The 21513-nt window shown below is 40.4% G+C and overlaps 1 protein-coding gene across 5 annotated transcripts in view; it reads left to right on the forward strand.

Moving 5' to 3' along the window:
- The window catches only part of git1 (G protein-coupled receptor kinase interacting ArfGAP 1), a 31184-nt gene extending 9884 nt beyond the window's left edge, over positions 1 to 21300 (forward strand). For 2 of the 5 annotated variants that reach the window (XM_017490988.3, XM_047161203.2), the window contains exons 4-21: positions 581 to 686; positions 910 to 996; positions 5684 to 5814; positions 5976 to 6070; positions 6499 to 6541; positions 6969 to 6995; positions 7398 to 7446; positions 8178 to 8250; positions 8841 to 8938; positions 9600 to 9711; positions 11130 to 11257; positions 14413 to 14565; positions 15264 to 15548; positions 16896 to 16976; positions 17125 to 17201; positions 17332 to 17499; positions 18222 to 18285; positions 18374 to 21300. In XM_017490988.3, the coding sequence (XP_017346477.1) occupies positions 581 to 686; positions 910 to 996; positions 5684 to 5814; positions 5976 to 6070; positions 6499 to 6541; positions 6969 to 6995; positions 7398 to 7446; positions 8178 to 8250; positions 8841 to 8938; positions 9600 to 9711; positions 11130 to 11257; positions 14413 to 14565; positions 15264 to 15548; positions 16896 to 16976; positions 17125 to 17201; positions 17332 to 17499; positions 18222 to 18285; positions 18374 to 18589 (1993 nt within the window). In that variant the 3' untranslated portion in view covers positions 18590 to 21300. The remainder of the gene's footprint in view (positions 1 to 580; positions 687 to 909; positions 997 to 5683; positions 5815 to 5975; positions 6071 to 6498; positions 6542 to 6968; positions 6996 to 7397; positions 7447 to 8177; positions 8251 to 8840; positions 8939 to 9599; positions 9712 to 11129; positions 11258 to 14412; positions 14566 to 15263; positions 15549 to 16895; positions 16977 to 17124; positions 17202 to 17331; positions 17500 to 18221; positions 18286 to 18373) is intronic. The other 3 variants (XM_017490989.3, XM_047161204.2, XM_017490990.3) reach the window with 3 other exon arrangements.
- The last annotated feature ends 213 nt before the right edge of the window (positions 21301 to 21513 follow it).

Here is a 21513-nt window from a genome sequence, read left to right on the forward strand (position 1 = left end):
TTAATGTTGTTTCAGACTGACAATAATACACTCATCAAAAAAGCCTTATATCGAACGTCATCTTGTCATTTAAATCTCATACAAGCTCTATTACTCAGGTTGAAATAATTTCATATGTAAAGGCTTGATTTGATAGGTTTTTCAAATAGAATAACAATATCCGTATCAATGCATTCAATACAATTTTAGCAAGTATTGCTTTAAAATACAACCTCACTGACAAGAAAAACAAATGTCATCCTCCTTATACTTCCCTCAGTCAGGATAATGTTACTTGTTTAAGTGCAGGCTTAATAAATGATTGATTATAATCATCCATCTAAACCATAATGAACGATGGCTTAGATGGATGATAAAATGGACAGAGATAGATATGGGGTCTTGTATTCATTTTCTTAGAAGTACATTGTGAAATAATAGCTCCTGTCTAATAGATGTTAGATAGAAAGATAGAAGAAAAATGTAAATGTAGACTTATTTTTTTTGTTTGTTTTTTTGCATTTATTAATCAGATATTGCCTGCTTTATTGATGTATTGTTTGTAGATGATGTCAGTTATATTATTGTCTTCTTCCTATAGCCCTACCAAGTCAGAGTTCATTCGCGCCAAGTATCAGATGCTAGCCTTTGTCCACAAACTGCCGTGTCGTGATGATGATGGGGTCACCAGCAAGGATCTCAGCAAGGTGAGGAAATGCTGAAAGGTCACCGTAGCCTGATCGGAGGCAAAGCCTATCTCCCTTCTGCTCTCTACTCCCAAGTGAGGGAATTAACAGACAGTCACTGCAGGAGGCTCCGTAATGCTCTTAATGAGGTCCTGCTTGCAAATAATGCAAGCTGCTTCTGTTGAGTAGCTTTAATGAGAAGATTGACAGAATCTCTCTCTCTCTCTGTCTTTCCTGCTTACAGCAACTACATTCGAGTGTGCGGACAGGAAGTCTGGAGACATGTCTGCGGCTGCTGTCTCTTGGCGCTCAGGCCAACTTCTTTCATCCTGTAAGTCTTAATACTGGTAGCATGTGGGCTAATGAGAGTTCAATGATTATCTAAAACGGACGATGGGCATTTAAATGAGATCACAAACCGAATTCTCCACATGGCTTATTAGTTGGCTTGGTTAAACTTGGCTGTATTGCATGAAAGGAAAACACAGTAATTTGTCACACTTGCTTATGAAGATCCACAAGCTAAATATTCTGTATCAAAATCTAAGTACCGTAATTTTCGAACTATTGAGCGCACCTGAATATAAGCCGCACCGACTAACTTTAAAAAGAAATTTTTTTTTGTACATATATAGGCCGCACTTGTCTGTAAGCCTCAGGTGTCCACGTTGTAACATGAGATATTTACACAGAAAGATGTTACACAAAGATTTATTTTTAACTTTTAATTAAATACGTACCGTAAATGTTTTTTTTCCGAACAGTGCCTGTAACACAGCTGGTTAAAAAAAAATAAAAATACAATTGCCTACCAGGAAAAGTCACTGATCGCTATCTTCATCTTCCTCCTGCGCACTAAAACCACTAAAGTCGTCTTCTTCAGTGTCGGAATTGAACAGCCTCAGAATTACCGGCACTTCGTCACACACTTCCTCAGTCGCTCTTTCGTTGTCGCTCTCAATGTCACTTACGTCTCGAGGCAAATTCGCCCTTGAGCTTGTGCTGTCCTCTTCATCACGCAGCAGTCCAGCCTTTCGAAACCCGTTGGTGATAGTACATTTTTTGACACTGCTCCACGCTGTTAGGATCCACTGGCAAACCTGTGCAAAAGTTGCTCTTCGCATGCTATTTCCTTCTTCGACAGCCAGATCGATTGCCTTTAACTTGAAAGCTGCATCATATGCATTTCTTCGTGTGTTTTCCATGATGAGGGTGTGTGCATGAAGCGCAAAATGACTGAATGCGTTTGATTTAATTCGAACAGTTTCATTGGTCCACTGTGACCTGTTCGGTAATTTCATTGGTCCGATGTGACGAGGCTAAATGTTTTGGCAGCATGAAGCTCGTTAGCCCGTAAAAATCCATAAATTAGCCGCGTCATTGTTTAAGCCGCAGTGTTCAAAGCGTGTGACAAAAGTAGCGGCTTATAGTCTGGAAATTACGGTATACGGTGGGGGAAATAAGTATTGTACGCGTCAATATTTTTTTTCAGTAAATATATTTCCAATGCGGTTATTCACATGAAATTTTCACCAGACATCAGCATTAACCCTCTTACCCCATATGGCCGAAAAACCGGCTTGCCCGTCTTTGATCTTTGATACCCGTAAGGCCGATATAGCGCCTTTACAGTGTAAACGTTATCCCCGTAAGGCCGGTGTACCGGCATCACTCTGCCATGATTCCTTACTTATTTAATTATTATTTTTAACCCGGAAGGTTCATGACGTCACGACGTAGTTACGTTATTACGCCAGCATTACGATGAAGATCCAAGCGTGAATATTGGTGTAATAGTAGAAGTGAACTAAAAATGCCAAAGCGAAAAGCTAATCATGTTCCAGCTAAACTTGCACCTACAGTGAACACAGGTACATCCAAAACCGTGGAAAAAAGAGAGAAACCATACACAGTTACACAGGCGAGAGCAAGGATTCTAGATAGTGACAGCAGTGAAAGTTCAGGCGATGTTGAAACCGAAACTGATAGAGACGCAAACTCTCCTGATTCAGACCCTGATCCGTCTTCATCTTCAGCATCAACCAGTGCGACTGACACTGCAGGGGTCTGGAGTCACAACGGGACCATTTCTGTGCATTCGTGGAAACACTACCTGCTGGTCTGATTATCACCAGAAACTTGACTTTTGGCGCCAAAATGCATTTATTTATTTATTTACTTACTTACTTACTTACTTACTTACTTACTTACTTGAACTTATTCAAAGGCATTGACCACGCTGATGCTCGTATGGTACTTCTAAATGAGTATAAGGATTTTAGCTAGCATTTTTTGTCATTTCTCTAGTTAAGAATTGTGCTCTTAGTGGAGGAAAAACACTGAACTGCTTCATTTTCAAAGTAATATTACACAAATACATTATTATAAGTTGTTTCAAGGCCTAAAAATGTTAAAATTAAAGTGTTGATTTTGGGGCCAATTTTGGCCTGGGAACTCAGGGTTGGCGTGCTGTTTCTATGGAGAATATAGGGTTGTGGGACATAATACTGTGGGAACTAAGGGGTAAGAGGGTTAACTCAAGAAATCCGCAAATATAAAGAATTCACAACATTAAAGTCCATAAATAAAGTTATGTGTAATAAAGTGGAATGACATAGAAAAAAAAGTATTGTACATACTAAGAAAAAGCAGTTCTCGGCAAGGAACCAGCAGAAATCCGTAAGTAGTTAGAAAGTAATTATACCTCCTGTCTGTGCAAATTAATATTAGCTGGGTTAGTAAATTGATGGTCTATAAAAAGGCTTTTTATTATGAAGGTGTCACACAAGAAACCGTCACAACCTTATTGTTGCAAAACATATTGATGGAATCGGATATAGACGTATTTCAAAACGAATTAATCTTCCAGTAAGCACCATTGGGGCCATTATTATCCGCAAGTGGAAGCAACATCAGTCCGTCATCAACCCGCCACGCACAGGAGCTCCTCGCAAGATTTTTGACCAGCAAGTCAGAATAATAGTCAGAAGAGTAGCCCAAGACCCAAGGACCACTCGGAAAGAGCTCCAGAAACACTTGGAGACAGCAGGTACCATAGTCACAGAGAAAACAATAGGCAATGCACTCCACTGCACATGCTCACCCGCAAGACTCCATTACTAAAGAAAAGGCATGTCGAAGCTTGTTTAAAGTTTGCTACAACTCATTTGGACAAGCCTATGAAATACTGGGAGAGTGTAGTCTGGTCAAACGAGAACAAAATTGAACTTTTTGGCTGTCATACTACACACCATTTTTGCACATCACCCTTAAAACACTATACTTTAGTGAAGTTTGGAGTTGGAAGCATCATGGTGTGGGGCTGTTTTTCATTGCATGGAACTGGCAGACTTCATATAATTGAAGGGAAGATGAATGGAGTCCTTTACCGGGAGATTCTTGAGAAGAATCTGCTGCCATCCACCAGGATGATGAAGATGAGATGTGGGTGGACTTCCAGCAGGACAACGATCCAAAGCATACATCAAAGGAAACTCTCAATTGGTTTCAGAGAAAAAAATCAAGGCGTTAGAATGGCCCAGTCACTCACCTGACCTGACTCAATCCAATTGAATAAGATTTAAAGACAATATATTTAGAAGAATGGGCCAAAATCACACCTGAATACTGCGGCAGATTAATTTCTTCACACAGGAAACGTCTTGAAGCCGTCATTACAAACAAAGGCTTCACCACTAAGGATTAAATAAATTTCAGTTCGTGTGTTCAATACTTTTTTTCCCTTTGTCATTCTGCTTTATTACACTTAACTTCATTTATGGACTTAAATGTTTGGATTTCTTTAGTTGCGGATTTCTTGAGTTAATACCAAAGTCTGGTAAAAATTTCATGTGAATAGTCTCATTGGAAATATATTTACTGAAAAAAATGTTGACGTGTTCGATACTTGTTTCCCCCACTGTGTGTGTGTGTGTGTGTGTGTGTGTATATAATATTGCAACAAATTGGTTATATATTTTTAGCAGATTTCTTTTTAATTATTATTACAATCTTTTTTTATTTCTGAGAATTTTGTCCCCACTTTTGTGCTTTTGGAATCTTTTGCAGCTGAGTTGTGATTGAGGTTTTTTTTGGTGGGTGGAGATGGTCTTAGAAGAAGGCATACATGCTGAATGACTTTTGGTCATTATGAATGAGGGTAACAGAACATGGTGAAATGATCTGCAAGCGTGTGCTACATATTTGACAGTTATGCAGGTTTCTTAACCCAAACCAGCTGGGTATCACGTTATGTAGAATATTCACCAGTAGCAGGTAGTAGCATCCAGCCAGCATTATTTTCCTAATCTTTGGCATGAATGCTTGTGTTACTAGTTCGTTCATTTTATCAGTACTGCAGCGATGAGTCCTATCACTAATGTTCACACTAATGATGGATATGAGGCACTTAGACTCACAAATGAGAAAAAACATTGAATATCAGCATAATAGCAAAAGTAAGCAATAAGGCTTGTAGTGTAAACTGAGGCAATGTGAAGGAAGTAAAATGTGTTTTTGTTTTTTCTTTAAAATGTAGGTTACTGTGATATTATTCAGAAAGAAGAGTTAGACACAACATTCTTTTGCACTAAAGAGTAACTGTGGTTAATAGTTATAATGGAACATTGAACCCTTTTTTATTTTTTAAACACTAGGAAATTTCTAGGATGCCCCAGGGGTATTTTAGGCATTTAGTTGCTACACTGTGAAAGTCCTTATTGTTCTTTCCACTGTTCATTATTAATGTCTTCCTCTGATGTTGATGAGACATGTTTCCATCAAAAAGTAAACACATTTCTGAAAGTACTCCAGATTATGTAATGTAAGCCCAAACCCCACACAGTCATGGACACACAAAAAACAAACAAAAAAGAAACCACCACCACCAGGTGTATGGAAATCGTGCTACATTTCAGCTCAGTATCACTAGTATACTAGTACACTAATATCAGCTCAGTAGCCTGCATTGCTGTAGCTGTAAGCTCATGTTCTCTCTCCCTTACTCACACTGACTGCAGGAGAAAGGCACCACTCCTCTGCACGTGGCTGCTAAAGCAGGTCAGGTCCTGCAGGCTGAGCTGCTTGTGGTGTACGGGGCTGACCCCGGAGCGCCAGACATTAACGGACGCACACCCATGGATTATGCCAGGTACACATGCACTTGATCAGAATCCACTGGAAAGAGACAGTCTAACCTAGTTTCTCCTCTTTTTGGCTGATTTTATTACTCTTGCTAGGAAACCATGCATATTTGCTGACTCTTGTCTCTCACGTACTTCTCATCCCTTATTGTGCACGTTTGTTACACAGGCAGGCGGGCCAGGTGGAGTTAGCCGAGCGTTTGGTGGAATGTCAGTACGAGCTCACAGACAGGCTGGCTTTCTATCTGTGTGGCCGCCGTCCAGGTAAACTCTCAGCTGCTCTTCTAAGAGTGGTGGATGACCTCACTCTGGACAAACCCTTACTTCGGGGTTCTTACCCAGGTCTGGAATAGGACAGAATTTATTGCATTTCCAGACCCAAGAAAGTATGGAAACAATTTGGAAGACCTAAGATACCAAAACCCAGAGTATCAAAAGTCTTAATCCGTTGTCAGACGTAATCTTATTTTCTGGACTAATGTAGCACATCCATTTTCATGAACGTGTTCGCGAGCTTTACAGTTAGCAAGAAAACTGAGCTTAGATGCCAAAGTCTTGGTATCAGTCTGGAAAGAAACCTGGCAAAGGTTTGACTTTGCCTGTCATACAGGGCAAGAACCCTGTATGACAAATAACAGTAATCAAAGATTTGATGATATCATTTTAACATTTGATCTGATTTATTTTTGCAGATCACAAGAATGGACATTATATCATCCCTCAGATGGCAGACAGGTGTGGATAACTGTGTGTTTGTGACTGGAATTTACTTGAATGTTTCTTGACTTATGTGTGCTTTGAATGCCATTGCCATGCCAAGCTGCTGTGCTAGCGATTGTATTGGAGTGTGTTGGCCAGCAGGTTGCGCCATGCCGACAGTCAGTTTACATCAGTGCACACTCCTGCTTTAAAGCTGACTGCTGTCTGATGTTTTATCGCCTTTGCTGCTCACAGCAAGATGTGACAGTCACACTTAACTGACCTGTACTGCAAGAGTGTTTATATGGGGTCAATCCATCTCTCTCTCTATCTTTCTGTCCCCTTCTCACGCTCTCTCTTTCTCTCTCTGTCCCTGTGTATGTGTGTGTATCTTGGTCTTTCTTTGGCTGTCTTTCTCACACATTCTCTGTTTTCTCCATCTTGCTGCTCTTTGTGGAGGCAGAGCGCGCCCTAAGTGCCCAACACAGAGGTATCTCACCTTCTTCTTATTCCCCTCTCCATAACCTCTCTCTCTTTCCCTTTCCTCTTCATATATCCTTTATTTGCCAGTGTCTGGAGAGATGAAGCAGGCGAATAGAGCACTGGGCTCTTAAATAACTGCAATTCCTAATCAGTTAATTATGGTATTTGTTGATACTTCAATACTTCAACAGCCAATTCACTTAATAGACATGTTTGAGAGAGCTTCATCAAACCTGAGCTCCTGTTCTGCCTGTTTTTTTCTTTCTGACCCTGACACCTCTTTTGCCCCAATGTCATGCTCCATCCACCCTCACCTATTTTTCTCTCCCCATCTCTCTCCTCATCTTTCTCTGTCTGTATGTTTCTGGTGTCCTTTTACTCCTGTGTCTGTGTCTTTGTCTCTGTGTAGCCTGGACCTGTCTGAACTGGCTAAGGCCGCCAAGAAGAAGCTTCAAGCGGTGAGTATTCAGGATGCAGGTGAGAGAGCTTGCCCCTCTTAGCCCTTTTTCCACTGACAAGGTGCTGGCACCGGTTCTGGAGCCGGTGCCCCGAACTAGCACCACATTGCACTTCTCCACCACAAGAACCAGTTTTCAGCTGGCAAAATCGACAGTGGTTATAGTTTGAAACTGTGAACTCAGGGATTTAAAGGTTATGTAACAATCTATTTTCTGGCAATACACTTTCTTTTGAGCAGCTCCACACTTACACAAGCATAGGTCAAAGCATTCGATTTTAGACATGAGAATATGTCCCCAGTTAGATTTATAACTTTGTAAACTACTCCTTGATTGTTGTTATTACATCATGGATTATTGAACTCTCACACAAAAGTATGGTTACACAAAAGTTTTGGCTCCAGCATCGGCACTATGTCAGTGGAAAAGGGGTATTTATCATGGCGAGAGTCCATGTTGACCATTTAGCAAGAAGTGGTAGTCTGTTCAAGGCCTTGGTGTGATGTAGTGATAGATTTGTAAATACATATTTTAGTCGCTCTTTAGTCTTTAAATGATTTGTTGGTTTGCAGTGTTTCTCCCAAAAGCTTCATCTGTGTGCTCCCGTTGTCTGTGCACACCCAGCGCCTGTTTCTGCTTACCTTTGTGCTTCTGGAGAGCCTCAGCACTTCACTCTGGTGTCCCCTGAAGTTTAATGGCATGCATTGATATTTTGTTTGTGTCACACACAGCTAAATAACCGCTTGTTTGAGGAGCTGGCCATGGATGTCTATGATGAGGTTGACCGTAGGGAGAATGATGCGGGTATGACACTTCTCTCTCTCTTTTTTTTTTTTTCTTCCCTTTCCATTATTTTTTTTTCCCTCACTCATCACTTGATGTTGTATAAACATTGACTATAGAAGGCACTGGCTAAGCAGTCCAGCTGTAGAGAAGGGAGGGAGGCTGGAGGAGGAAGAAAGGGAGGGAGGAGAGAGAGAACAAGTGAGTCAGTGAAAGAGTGCCTCAGGACTACTCTCCTCCTCCTCTTCCTCCTCCTCTTTCTTTCTGTCTCTCGTTCCCTCCTTCCTCCTCTGTGAGGCAGGAGTCGTGGCAGCTGGGGTTGCACGCTGTGTCTCTGCAGGTAAGCAGCACTAGGTAGAAAGCAAGGGGCCACACATACACAAGCAGGCAGTCTGTATTTATTTATTTATTTATTTATTTATTTATTTATTTAAGTAAGTAAGAGTTCTTTTAAACATCCCACATCTGTGCAGGACTATGTGTGTGTGTGTGTGTGTGTGTGTGTGTGTGTGTGGGAGTGGGAGTGGGAGTAGGCGGTAAGATGACCTTGCATTTAATACTGTACCACATCTTACTTTCTGCTAATGCTCTGTTTTCTGTCCTGCTCACAGTGTGGCTAACGACTCAGAACCATAGTACGCTGGTTACGGAGAGGAGTGCTGTGCCCTTTTTGCCTGTCAACCCCGAATATTCGGCCACACGCAACCAGGTAATACGCACACAAGTTTGCTGTCAGCCAGCCTGTTGTGAAGAGCCAATGAGAGTGTGGCCCAGATGTGGATAGCAAGCCTGGATCAGGTAGATATTGAGGAGGAATCAATGAGGAAAAAGAGAAGGGCAGAGCTGCCTTGATATTTGGGCTGTATGGAGAGAGGAGTAGTGCGGTACATAAAAGCCCAGGTCTAAAAATAGTTTGTGGTTTTACAATGACATAGGGCCTGTGCTAGCCACTGCACAGAAGGAAAGGGAAAGAGGGCACTATGACTGGTAGCCTTCTTTACTCAACATTTCCACTCTTTAACTCTCTCGCTTTATTGTATATTTTCTTGCTCTTGTTATACCACTGCCTTGACTATAATAAACTACTGTGGCTCTGCATGCAGCATGTTTTTCATGTGGTGATTAGCCAATCGGAGCATGTCCTGTTTCCTGCGTTCTGTGTTTATAAATCATGTGGAATGATTTTCTCACACACATGCAGTTGGTCAAATGTTGTACACACTGCCACGTCACCAATATTCCCAGCATTTTAGCTTGTTTTGCCTATATTCTGGATGGGAATGTGTGGCCATTTTAAGCACTGACACATTTGCTGTATGCTTTCGCATTTTGTACGCGGCAGTCTTGACGGGTCAGTTTTTCCTCCACAGGGCCGACAGAAGTTGGCGCGCTTTAATGCACGAGAGTTTGCTACACTAATCATCGACATTCTTAGCGATGCCAAGCGGCGGCAACAAGGCAAAGGCCTGACAAGTCCCACTGGTGAGAGATCTTTCATTCCGTTCTCATAGCTTCATAAAGAATTTTTTCCCCCAGCCTAGTCGCTATCTGTAACTTGTGTGTGATTATCACATTTTAAACTCATTTCCCTCTCCTGAGAACATAGACCCTGTTTTCCTCAAACTTACAATGACAAATTAAAACAGACATTACATGTTTATGCAAAACATATTTTTGTAGAAAGCTTTTAGAAATTCTTCCGTCAGATGTATTTGTAAATTAACCTCTGAATCTGTACAGTTTATTCTTTTTGAGAGTGAACTACCTTTTCAGAAGGTTATGCCATTATAAGTGGTGGATATGTAAACATGGAAGTGCCACTCTTTCCACTTGCTCATGCATTAGGGAATGTGTAAATGGCCCTAATTAGTTTTTTACTGTAGTAGTGTTTTGGGGGGGAAACTCCATAAGGACAGCTTTGATAAGATATTCTGTCATATCTGACTCAAAGATCTATATCTACATCTATATAAAACATTATAGAGTTGAATTTTTCTTTATAAAGACACATATTTCAAATGTTATTTGAAATCTTAGTAGACACTTATTTGTAATGTTTACTTATGTGGTCATGCATTTGCTAGAGAGTCGGTTATGCTTTTTAGTAAACACTGTCAAGTGCCTCCTACTTTAATAAAAAGAACCACTTGACTTCACTGACAGACTTGACAGATGACCAACAACAGATCTTTTCATGTTGCCATAGGGCAATCACATGAGATCTCATTTGCTTACCACTGACTTCTTCAAACTACTCTCTGTAATAAGTTTTCAGGATGCAATTCTGTGACCTTTTTTCACAGTATGCCAGAGTATATATTAAAAATATACTAAAAGCTCATTGTGTGGTGGTGTTTACCCCTGGGGACTAGCACACACAATTGCATATACACAAAAATGAGAGTTTAATAATAATTCCAAGATTCAAACATTTATGGGCAGAAAAGATCAAGTGGAAATCAGATACTCCAAGTGATATGGGTGGCATTTACTGGTGGCGTTTACAGCCCTGCTGTTATTAGACTTCCGTTGTAACTACAGTTTCCATAAATAGGTTTTCTTTTCTCTTCTCAGTATAGGGAAATATGTTGAAATAATTGTCAGTGGTAATCACACGTGTGCTACAGATGCACAGGATGATGAGGTATTGTATTTACTGTACATCTTAGCTTAAAATAATAAAGAAGAGCTGGCAATTTGAGGCTGAAATGATCTTGCCAGCTCTCTGTGTGTGCTAGTGTGTGTGCTAGTGTGTGTGCTAGTGTGTGTGCTAGTGTGTGTGCTAGTGTGTGTGCTAGTGTGTGTGCTAGTGTGTGTGCGTGCTAGTGTGCGTGCTAGTGTGCGTGCTAGTGTGCGTGCTAGTGTGCGTGTCTGTGTTTTAACACTGCTGAGCGTTTCAGAGCCTCTAGATGCGAGCCAGGCAGACGATGACCAGCACGACTATGATAGCGTAGCTTCTGATGAGGACACAGACAGTGAAATAACGGCACAGAACAACACCAACGCTCAGCGCAACAACCGTGCTAAGGTCAGCTCTTCAACATGCACATAAATCTGCTGGAACAAAAATGGTTCAGTCTGAGGCTCATCAGAAAAAGATGAGTAGGAAAAGATCTTCTTTTTTTTGTATGAGATCTTTTTATATATATCTTTATATATATATATATATATATATATATATATATATATATATATATATATATATATATATATATATATATATATATAAAGTTCTACTAACTGAACCCGTTGGTTCTTCTTCTGATGTCACATTCAAAACATGTATTCTTAGAATAGTTTGGCATGCTGTTTGGACACTATTGACCAGAAATAGCTGGATGTCTGAATATGTAACTAACATTACTGCAGTAGAAGATAGACACATGATGCTGAATCGAACCTCTATGTAGCCAAACACAACTCCCTCCACTGTTGATTGTTAACGGACAACAGTGTAGCCCAAGGAACAAGCCATGATAATGCTGGTCCAAATGAAATCTATAAAATATACTACACAGGTAGGCCCTTACATTTTAGAAGTTATGTCATCAGGATTTATTTGTATTTTGCTCCATATCCATATGCACGCAGTCATGTTGTCTCGTATCTGACATTATGACAGTTAGCTAGCTAATATCAAAAGCCCACATGACTGCACCAACTAAGCAAATCTAAGCACCGATTTCAACAAAGTATTGTATCTGAAAATATTCAGATCACTAGACTGAAAACCTAAATATTTATTCATGGCATTTGATGAATTTGAGGGCCTTCTCCTGCTCCAACTAACGTTAACCTGTGCATAAGTCTGGCCATGAATGAAACAGTTAGTAGTTTTTAATGCCAAGTCATTTATATTTTACAGCACTGAACAAAGGATGATGATGATGGAAAATGATGGTATTTAATGATGGAAAAACTTGTATCATGATTTTGTTGTGCATATTAGATTTAGCTACTGTGGTCTATAGAGCAGCAGCAAGTTGGGTCACAGCTCACAGCTTGTCCCAGCATGCATTGCAAGAGTATCTGCAGCCCTGGCTCATACTTGTAGAATGATGAAAAGGCCGAATAAGTAACGATGACAGTGAGCTATTGTTCTGCAGCTGGTAAGAGGAAGCTGTGTCTGAACACGCTCCCTCCCCACACAGGAAGTGGCCTGCCTGAGATTGAGAGAATGCTTCTTATCCTGCTTAGTCCTGGAGATTTGCTAGCACAGCTTTGATTTTAAAAAAAAAGAAAAAAGAAATGTGTGTGTTATAAAGTTTCTTTATGGGGGGGAGTGAGAGAATTTCTTCACCTAATGAGCTACATTTAGGTTTTTGGAATTTTGTCCTCTCTGGTAGAAAAATGCTGTTGCATTTGGGAAGAACATTCATAACGTGGGATGCGCTGTCCCCTTCTGTGCAGATTAATTTCATGGTGGCGAGTGCCAAGTCAATACATCGTGAGAGAGAATTCAGGGCTGCATCCCAAACCACACAATGTGCACCAACAAGGATGCTTAAATAGTAACGACCCAGTGGTGAAACTAAAACTGCAGTGTGCAGTTTGAGATATGGCCCAAGTATTTGTGACTCAGGATATAATTATCTGTTGCATTTTTCCTCTATATTACAGAAGCATTATTAGAATAAAAACGTTATTGTGCACATCAATGTGACTGAGTTACTGATTAGCAAGCGTAAGAGCAAAACCTCTTGCTTGCTCTTCTATTATCTCAAAGTGCACCGTTTCCTGTCTATCAGCATCTGCTATGGTGATAAGCACAAGCTAGCCCACTCACTCCAGCTCACTATGTAAAACAGTGTAGAGAATAAATCTTCAGCTGCTCAGGAACATCAGGTTATAGAGTATTTTTGACCCGTGACCAATTAATGAATCTTATGCATTGTAGCTTTCAAGTGCATAAAAGTGATGTGGAGTGCAGTATGTTATCCAAGTCCTTCATAAAATGTTGTAAAGCAGTTTATGTACAGCATTATTGCACCAAATAATATTTTAAGGCAAATACATCAGTAGTTTATTCTTAAACCTGATTACAAACTGCTTATGAAAATATCTACTGGTTAAGAGACTTCAATCAGTGACTCATTTAAACCCGTAAACCTCTGACCACTAATAGGCAGGATCATTTTAAGCAGCAAATATACAGAAACATCCACCACTTGACTCATTTTTAGATGCTTCTAATACATGCCTTTGAGTAGCATGTAGTTTGTTTATATATACACTACCGGTCAAAATTTTGGAGACACCTGACTGAAATGTTTCTCATCATCTTAAAAATCTTTTGATCTGAAGGTGTATGAGTAAATGTTTGAAATCGATGTTGTAGACAAAAAAATATTTTCATTATAAAACCAACATTTTATTTACAAAAAAATATTTATTTTTACTGGATGCCTTGGAGCAAAATATTCTGAAAAGCAGCCAATAAGTGTCCAGCGTATGTGTGAACTCCTTTAATACTGTTTAAAAAGCATCTCAGGGAGACTCCTCAAAAAATGGGTGGAGAAAATGCCAAGAATACATTTCTGGAATTTCTAGGCAAAAAGGGCATCTACACTGAAGATGCTAAAATATATAAAATTATTTGTGATTTATTTTGGATTTTTTTTTCACAACATAATTCCCATAGTTCCACTTGTGTTACTCCAGAGTTTTGCTGTTTAATAATTTTTTTTTACCACTGCAGTTGATTTTTCTAAACATGACAAAACCTGTCAGTTTTCTGAAAAACGGGCTAAATATTTGGGAGAACCAAACGTCAGTAAATTATCTAAGGTCAACACTTTCTTTGTTTTCTTTCTCACTGATTGAATGGAGACTCAAATGAAAGATATTCTGTCTCATGAACGTGTAATGCTTTTGGAGAGTCTATTTGAACAGCATGGCCAGTGTTTCCCACAGACCTGAAATATTTGGTCCCCCAACTCTCCCAGCTTTCTCTCCCTCTCTCTAACCCCCAGACCTGTCAGCTCTTTTCCAGTCAGTTGGACTCCTGCAAATGACATTACCACTTGTTGACTGGAATTCTACTTAAACTTAAATTTTCTATTGACATAATAATTACACTGTTTTATAAGCAACATTACTTTATTCCCGTAGTCCGTGGGAATCACTGGTGCCATCGAAACATTATGATTTATTTTGATGTATCTTTTGGTTTATTTGTTTCAGAGCATGGACTCTTCTGATCTGTCAGATGGGCCCATCACGCTGCAGGAATATCTGGAGGTGAAGAAAGCCTTGGCCTCTTCTGAGGCCAAAGTCCAGCAGCTCATGAAGGTCAACAACAACTTGAGCGAGGAGCTGAGGAGACTTCAGAAAGAGGTATAAGCATGTAACAGACCTATAGGATCAGGGACAGATTACTGAACGATTATAGCCCATCCTGACCAGCAACTTAATAAAGGCCACAATTCGGTGTCTAATTTGTGTCTAGATTGTTTAATTACCAACAAAGTGGATGTTCAGATTTGAAGACTGCAAGCTGTAGTGCTCAAATTAGCACTATTGTTCCTTTACCTGATCAGGTTTATGTTTAGTCTCATGTGGTTGTTTTCTGTAATGGCCGTGGAGATAAGTAAGAATGGTGAACTGGATAGTTTATGCGAAACGATACAGGTATAGAAGATAAGAGTGAGATATTTATTGTTTGATGTATGCTTTTGCCTGTTTATTCTTTGAGTCCCTGATGGCCAGTATTTCTCTTGGTCTCACACACAAATATACAAACATTACATGATATTGCAGACCTTCTCAGCACTTGAACAAGTCTGTGCACACACCCATCCATATGTGTTTACAGTGTGTGTTGAACCCACCCCGAGAATGGCTCCTATCCACTCTCATACACTCTAATGTCTCCATCCCCCCCCCCCCATTATGACAATGTTCTCTCAGCATGATGAAGCCCTTACTTGTACCTCTCTGAAACCCTTGTGTTGGAATGACTCTTCGTGTTTTATGTGTTTTATGTTTGTGTGTGTGCTATTCTGGCTGACCCCCCCAACCCTTCGTCCCTATAGATTTCGCGGATGCAGACGGAGAACGTAGCTCTAAAGGGGGCTCAGGCTGGGCCTGCGGGGGCTCTGGGGGGTGGCAACCCGGCCCTTTGGCCTATGGGGGTAAGAGGAGGGGCAGGAGGAGTGGGCAGTGGGGACTCAAGCTTGGCTCCACCCTCCTCAGCTCCTTTGCGGAGGGACAGGCAGGCCTTCTCGATGTATGAGCCCGGAACGGCCGCCCCCAAAGCCCTCGGCCCAGCACTGGACTCCCTGAGCGGCCACCTACAGCCCCTCAGCTCCAGCGTAAGTGTGAGTGGCTCGCCTGATCCCTGATCTCTGACCTTTTTGACCTCTATGCTAACTGCCAGCCATCCTATCTCTTTTTGTCTGGGTAGCCTGCCGCTTTTGCCTGGGCAGCCAATGTTTACACCTGTGTTTGTGTGTTTATGACTGATATGACTAACATTGCACACTGCTTTTTACTGCCACCTCATGGTCACACATCAGCACACTCTGCACTTCCTTCATTGGAAATTACTCCAGATGATGTATGTTGCTGGAAAAAAAAAAGCCATACGTTCATGGTCAGGAGCATGAACTGCTTTTTTTTTTTTTGTGTGTGTGTAATAGAGGCAATGTGATGTATCCATTTTATTAGGGATTGACCAGTGGTATCTGTGCTATCAGAAGCTATGGCTAATATGCCAAGAGAGGCTGTCTCAAGATGAGCTTATCTTGTGCTTAGCTGCTGATTGAGCTAGCTGGGAATGTAGACTATAATTGGTTCATGGAATGTATGGGTGCTTGATTGTCTGACCAATGCACTGAATTGGTGTGGATGTGGCTGTTTTTCTCTTACTCTGCACTGTTACCTTTTAATGACCAGGTTGTCACTACAGGATGCAAACTGCGAGATGGCATCGGTGTATAAAATAAGTACTGGTACTTACCGTTGTGGCTGTGCTGATTAGAGTCAGCAGTCACAAAGCTTGTTTGCCTCAGTTAATATCAGAGTTCTAGGATTATTGAAGCTTGCAAAATGCAGATGTTGAGGCATCAATTCTTAATGTGGCAAAATCCAACTTTTTATGAAATGGAGATTTTAAGAGATTGGTCATAGCATGAGAATACTGTTAGGAGAAGTACTATAAATCAGATAATTATGGTAACTTCTGGTAGATGCTTACTCGTGAGTTGTGTCTTGTTCTCATTCTGTGGTGGTTAGGTATTATTGTGGAGCAATGATTTTTACGCTTTCAGATGGGTTGAACTTCTTTCAAATTTTTTAGGGTGTGGGTTTTTTGTTTGTTTGTTTATTTCTAATACATTTTGTCATTTTATGTTTTAATATTTTTGAAGTGTTGAACTGTTCTTGATTGACTTCTTAAATAGACTTCTGCTGCAACCCCTTTTCCCATGTTCTGAGCACTCACAGGTCTTCCAGTTTAATGTTTCTTGATTTTCTCTGCATAATTCCGTCTGTATCTTTCTTCTGATTTTAAAATGAACCTTATCTTCTCTTTGTCTCTGCTTCCTGTAGAGAGCTTGATTTACTTTTCTTGGAGCTCTGCAGAGGTTTTCCTTCAGTATTTTCACCTGACTGTTGGTTTGCCCCAGTTTTGTCATTAAGCTTGTGTTGCCTGTTCCTTTTTTAAGGTGCGAAAAGGGGCGTCTGCAGGCCCCACCCCTTATGGGGGACCACACATGTCAGCCTCCATGGAGATGGGGCGCTATATGGTAAGTGGGGGGGGGGGGGGGGTGGTGGTAGTGAATTCAACCAGTGAGTTCAGTTTTTGAATGGTTTTGAATGACTTGCATTGGTCTGAATAGATTCAATATAAAAGTAAGCTGATGTTCAGCTGACATACTGTTGTCTCTACTTTAGCCCCCTAAATTAGAGAAACATGGTAGTGGCACTGACAGTGACTACGACAACACTCAAACATATGACACCTCCATTGGGTAAGTGGAGTCTGTTTCAAATTTTTGCTCATTTTTAAAGCCTTAAACACAGGTTGTTTTATAAGCTTTCTAACCATCAGCAAGGGTAAATGGAAAGTGGCATTTTATGTGGGTGTGGGTGTGGGCGCAGCGTGGGCCGCAGCAGTGAGGAGGAGAGCCGAGCGGAGGAGGATAGTGGAGACGCGGGAGAGCCAGATCCTACGCTGCCATGCACAGAGGATGTCATCCTGAAGACTGAACAGGTCACCAAGAACATCCAGGAACTGCTGAGAGCAGCACAGGAGTTTAAACATGACAGGTGGGAGCTTCACCCCAACACACAGTCACAAAACAGGAAGGGAACATGCGAGTAGTTGGGTAATGGGGATTTGGCATGGCTATATAACATATTTTGTTGATCTTCTATATCATGGGCTCCCCTTTGAGTATGAAAAAAGTAATGGACCCCTTTATAATTAGAGCACAAAGTTTTATAAGTTAAAACAAGCTATTAAACTGTTTAGCATATTAGGCATATGGGTCATGAGAGCTTTTTTATTCTTTAATTTTTATTTTTATTTTTTAATCTCACCCACAGAATCAAAACCAGCTACACTTTGTGAAGATTTTAAATATTTTGTCATATTGCAACAATTTCCCAGGTTTTTATTAAAATTGCAGTTAGATTCCAGTTCCAATTAAGGTTAATTGAGATAAGATATACATTTTAAGGCAGATAAGGAGTGACTTCTATAAGAAATACATTAGCCTGACATAAGCATCATGTTAAACCCATTCAGTCAATTAGCCTTGAAACTAGAACTAAATAACTAACTGACTGTTTTAACAGCAGTGATTGTAGTAATTAGACTTTTATTTTTTTTATTTTTTTGGCTTGTATCTCTGATGTGGTTTCTGTTTTCTCCTTTTTGACTGGGCACCATTCTGAATAAGCTGTTGCCCTACATTTGTTTCCTGTGTTTTATATAAATGAAAAGGTGTGAATTTTGTGAGTAGCACAGTCTGTGAATCTGGTTTTAGTTTTGTGCCATGCTCGGAGAAGATCCACTCAGCTGTGACAGAGATGGCCTCTCTCTTTCCTAAGGTCAGTGAATGTCCCCTTTGTACCTTTAGCTCATTCTGTTAAACAGGCATGAGTTTCTGACTTCATTGTTTATGCTGTGTGTCCTCAGAGACCAGCTCTGGATGCGGTGCGTGCCTCCCTCAAGCTGCTGGCCTCTAGCGCCTCACGTCTGCAGGTGGAGTGTCGCAAAGCCGCGCCCTCGGAGCCTTCGGCCAGCGCTGTCGATTATCAGCTCCTCACGCAGCAGGTCATCCAGTGTGCCTATGATATAGCCAAGGCCGCTAAGCAGCTCGTCACCATCACCACTCGCGAGAAGAAGCAGTGACCCAGCTCTGGGCTTGATGGGTGCAGGGACACACTACAGAAAACAGGACACACTAGTGGTGGAGGAAGGAACTGCAAAAAAATTGTGGGTTGTTGAAGATGAGAAAGAAATAAATGATGGAAAAGGAAGGACATGAATGTAGGGCATGATGACGGTCATTTCATGAGCGATGAAACGAGTAAGAATCACATGTGAGAGAAAAGAATGGAAGTAAAAGGAAGCTACATGCAGGTTGCACCACCAACACAGAGAGGGAATCTTATGGGAGACACTTATTGGAGCGGCTTAAATCATCTCACTACTTCTCTTAATCTTCTGTTATAGGGATCCCTCTTTACATGCACCTTTCATTCATCTCTCTTTCTCTCTCTCTCGCGCACACACAGACACACACACACATACACACACAGTTACATGCTGATGACTCATGCACATTTAACACACACACACGGTCTGCTCTTTATCATCGTTTTTATTTTCTTTATTGTTTGTTGATTCATGTCTACTTTTATATGCCACTCCATTGGCCTTTACCTCTCGGGACAAAGATGTAGACTTCAAAACACTTACACTGGAATTATTGTAATGTTTATGACTATCGTTTTTTTTTTGTTGTTGTTTTCTTTTTTTAAATAATTCTTATGATTATAATTGTCATTGATGTTTTTTCCCTGAATTTTGTTAAATATGTATTGTTGTTGTTATTATTATTAATTTTGTTATTTCATTGTATATCACTTGGTCGAGAAAGGGGGAGCTTTGAAAATGGAACACTCATCTTTTATTCAGTATTGGGATCCTCACAATCTTTCAGAACACACCTGTACTCCCGGAGGACATGTTTTGTAGAAATCTAGAAGTCTGCATTCATCCTAACCAAAGGAAATAGCAATGGTAATGAGGACACTGTAGCAATGATTTTACAGCCATTAAGGCTGACATTTATCAGTGTCTGAAAATAAGGTCAGGTCTCATTCTTTTGGAGATAAATCTATTTCTTCATTCATCTCACAGTTCACAATCCCTCCATTGTACGATCATTTCATAGAAGCTGCAGATTTGTCGACTCATTCGTTACATTGCCTGTGTTTAGGAACATAGAGGTCCACTCTGGTAGGACGGTTCCTCTCCAGTTCTTCCACTGTACTTTCTTTGAGAGTATCAATGGCTTCTTTACCTGTGTAGCGAGTTATAGAATTTTGATGTGAACTTATTTTTTTGGACCAGATTTTTTTTTTCTTCTATGAAAATATCAGATTGAGTATACTACATGTTTGTTATTTTCTTGATTGGAACAATGTTATATAAGCTATATGGATGTGAGCACTGATGGTGGATGGGCACCATCAGTGTTCACTCTCCAGGCACTTCAGCAGGTTGCAGTAATGGGAAAAATGACAGCTGTGCTGTATAAAGCTCTCCCCTAGTTGATTCTGGAGCCATAAAGCCAGTGTGTATGAGACTGTAGGCAGCAGTCCGGGCCCCCAACCTACTGCTGAATACTAGCTATAGAGCTCGATGGCTCATAGTACAACCAAGTTATTTTAACTGATGAATACTCCTCGATATTGTGGGGTTAGTAAACTGGAGCTTTCAAAACATATATACCAAGCACTAATGTTGATAATTCTCAGGCTTCTTTTAGACAGCTTGTCACATTAAGTTTTCACAGATGCTTGTTTGGTGTTTGTACAAACAGAACTTTTCGGTTCTTCTTTGTATTACATCCACATTTCAGCTGATGACTGCGTACTGACTCTGACCAGACAGCTAGTAAAACAGATCGTCTTATCATACTGTCTAGGCACAGTCTGTGTCACTCATGCCATCAATATTCTTTCAGTGTTATATTTTTGTTTTTGTGTTTTTTCCATTACATAAGCCTTCATTTTAATTTGCCCTGATGTTTTCAACCATTTCATGCACTTGCCTTATTTCTTTTTCGTTTTGGGAACGGGATATTGTTTTCCTTAAACAAATCAAACAACTGTTTGAGAGAATTTACCATTTACTTTGCACATCTCTTATTTTTTTTAATAGCTACATGGCATCTCTTCCAGACTCTTTGTTCCCGCTGGTAGTGCACATGGAAATGAATCATTGAGTATGTGTTAAACATATTGCTAATTTTGCCTTTTTCACAAGGCTATTTTACTGTGGCTCTCGGGAGATGTTTTACCCAGTTTATTGTGACCATAGTTAGATAAGAGGTTAGCGCCTGAAAAGATGGAGTGTGTGTGTTGGGAAATGGGAGCCTTAGCACACACACTTCACAGACTTGATCTATCCAGCACAATGTTGGGCTCCTTTAGTGTGAGTTCTTTAAGTTTAATGTCTGCCTGTTCCCATGTAGCCTCATGCCATAATACAATCAATGCACACAAGAACAAAGCCTGTGCTCTCTCTCTCTCTCTCTCTCTCTCTCTCTCTCTCTCTCTCTCTCACACTCACACACACACACACACACACACACACACACACACACACACACGTCCGCATCCTAATTTTACATTTCCTCTTCAAGTCAGTCAAACACACTGCACTGTACTCATCATAACTGTTCTGAGATGGCTGATGGGAGAATTTCTTTTAACAGCGTTAATTGTACAAAATAAAGAAATTAAACTAAGCAAAAAAACAAAAACCCAATTAAATCATAATAGAAACTCGTAAGCTGTACATTTGTAATAAAGTCAAAAATGGTAATTGTCCTACAAGAATGTTTATTTGTGTATATTTTACTCATCAAATGTTTTCTCCTCTCTCTTCCTTCCATAATTCAGGAAGTGGATTTCATCTGGAAGTTTATCTGCACTTCATTCACTCAAATAAAGCAGAGTGTACACCAGTGGTTCTTAAATTGGGGTGCAGAGACCCCCAGGGGTCCTTGAAATGTAGGCAGGGGGTCTGATTTGATAATGTCA

This window comes from Ictalurus punctatus, chromosome 17 (assembly GCF_001660625.3).
Source record: "Ictalurus punctatus breed USDA103 chromosome 17, Coco_2.0, whole genome shotgun sequence".
In the NCBI taxonomy this organism is placed as follows: Eukaryota; Metazoa; Chordata; class Actinopteri; order Siluriformes; family Ictaluridae; genus Ictalurus; species Ictalurus punctatus.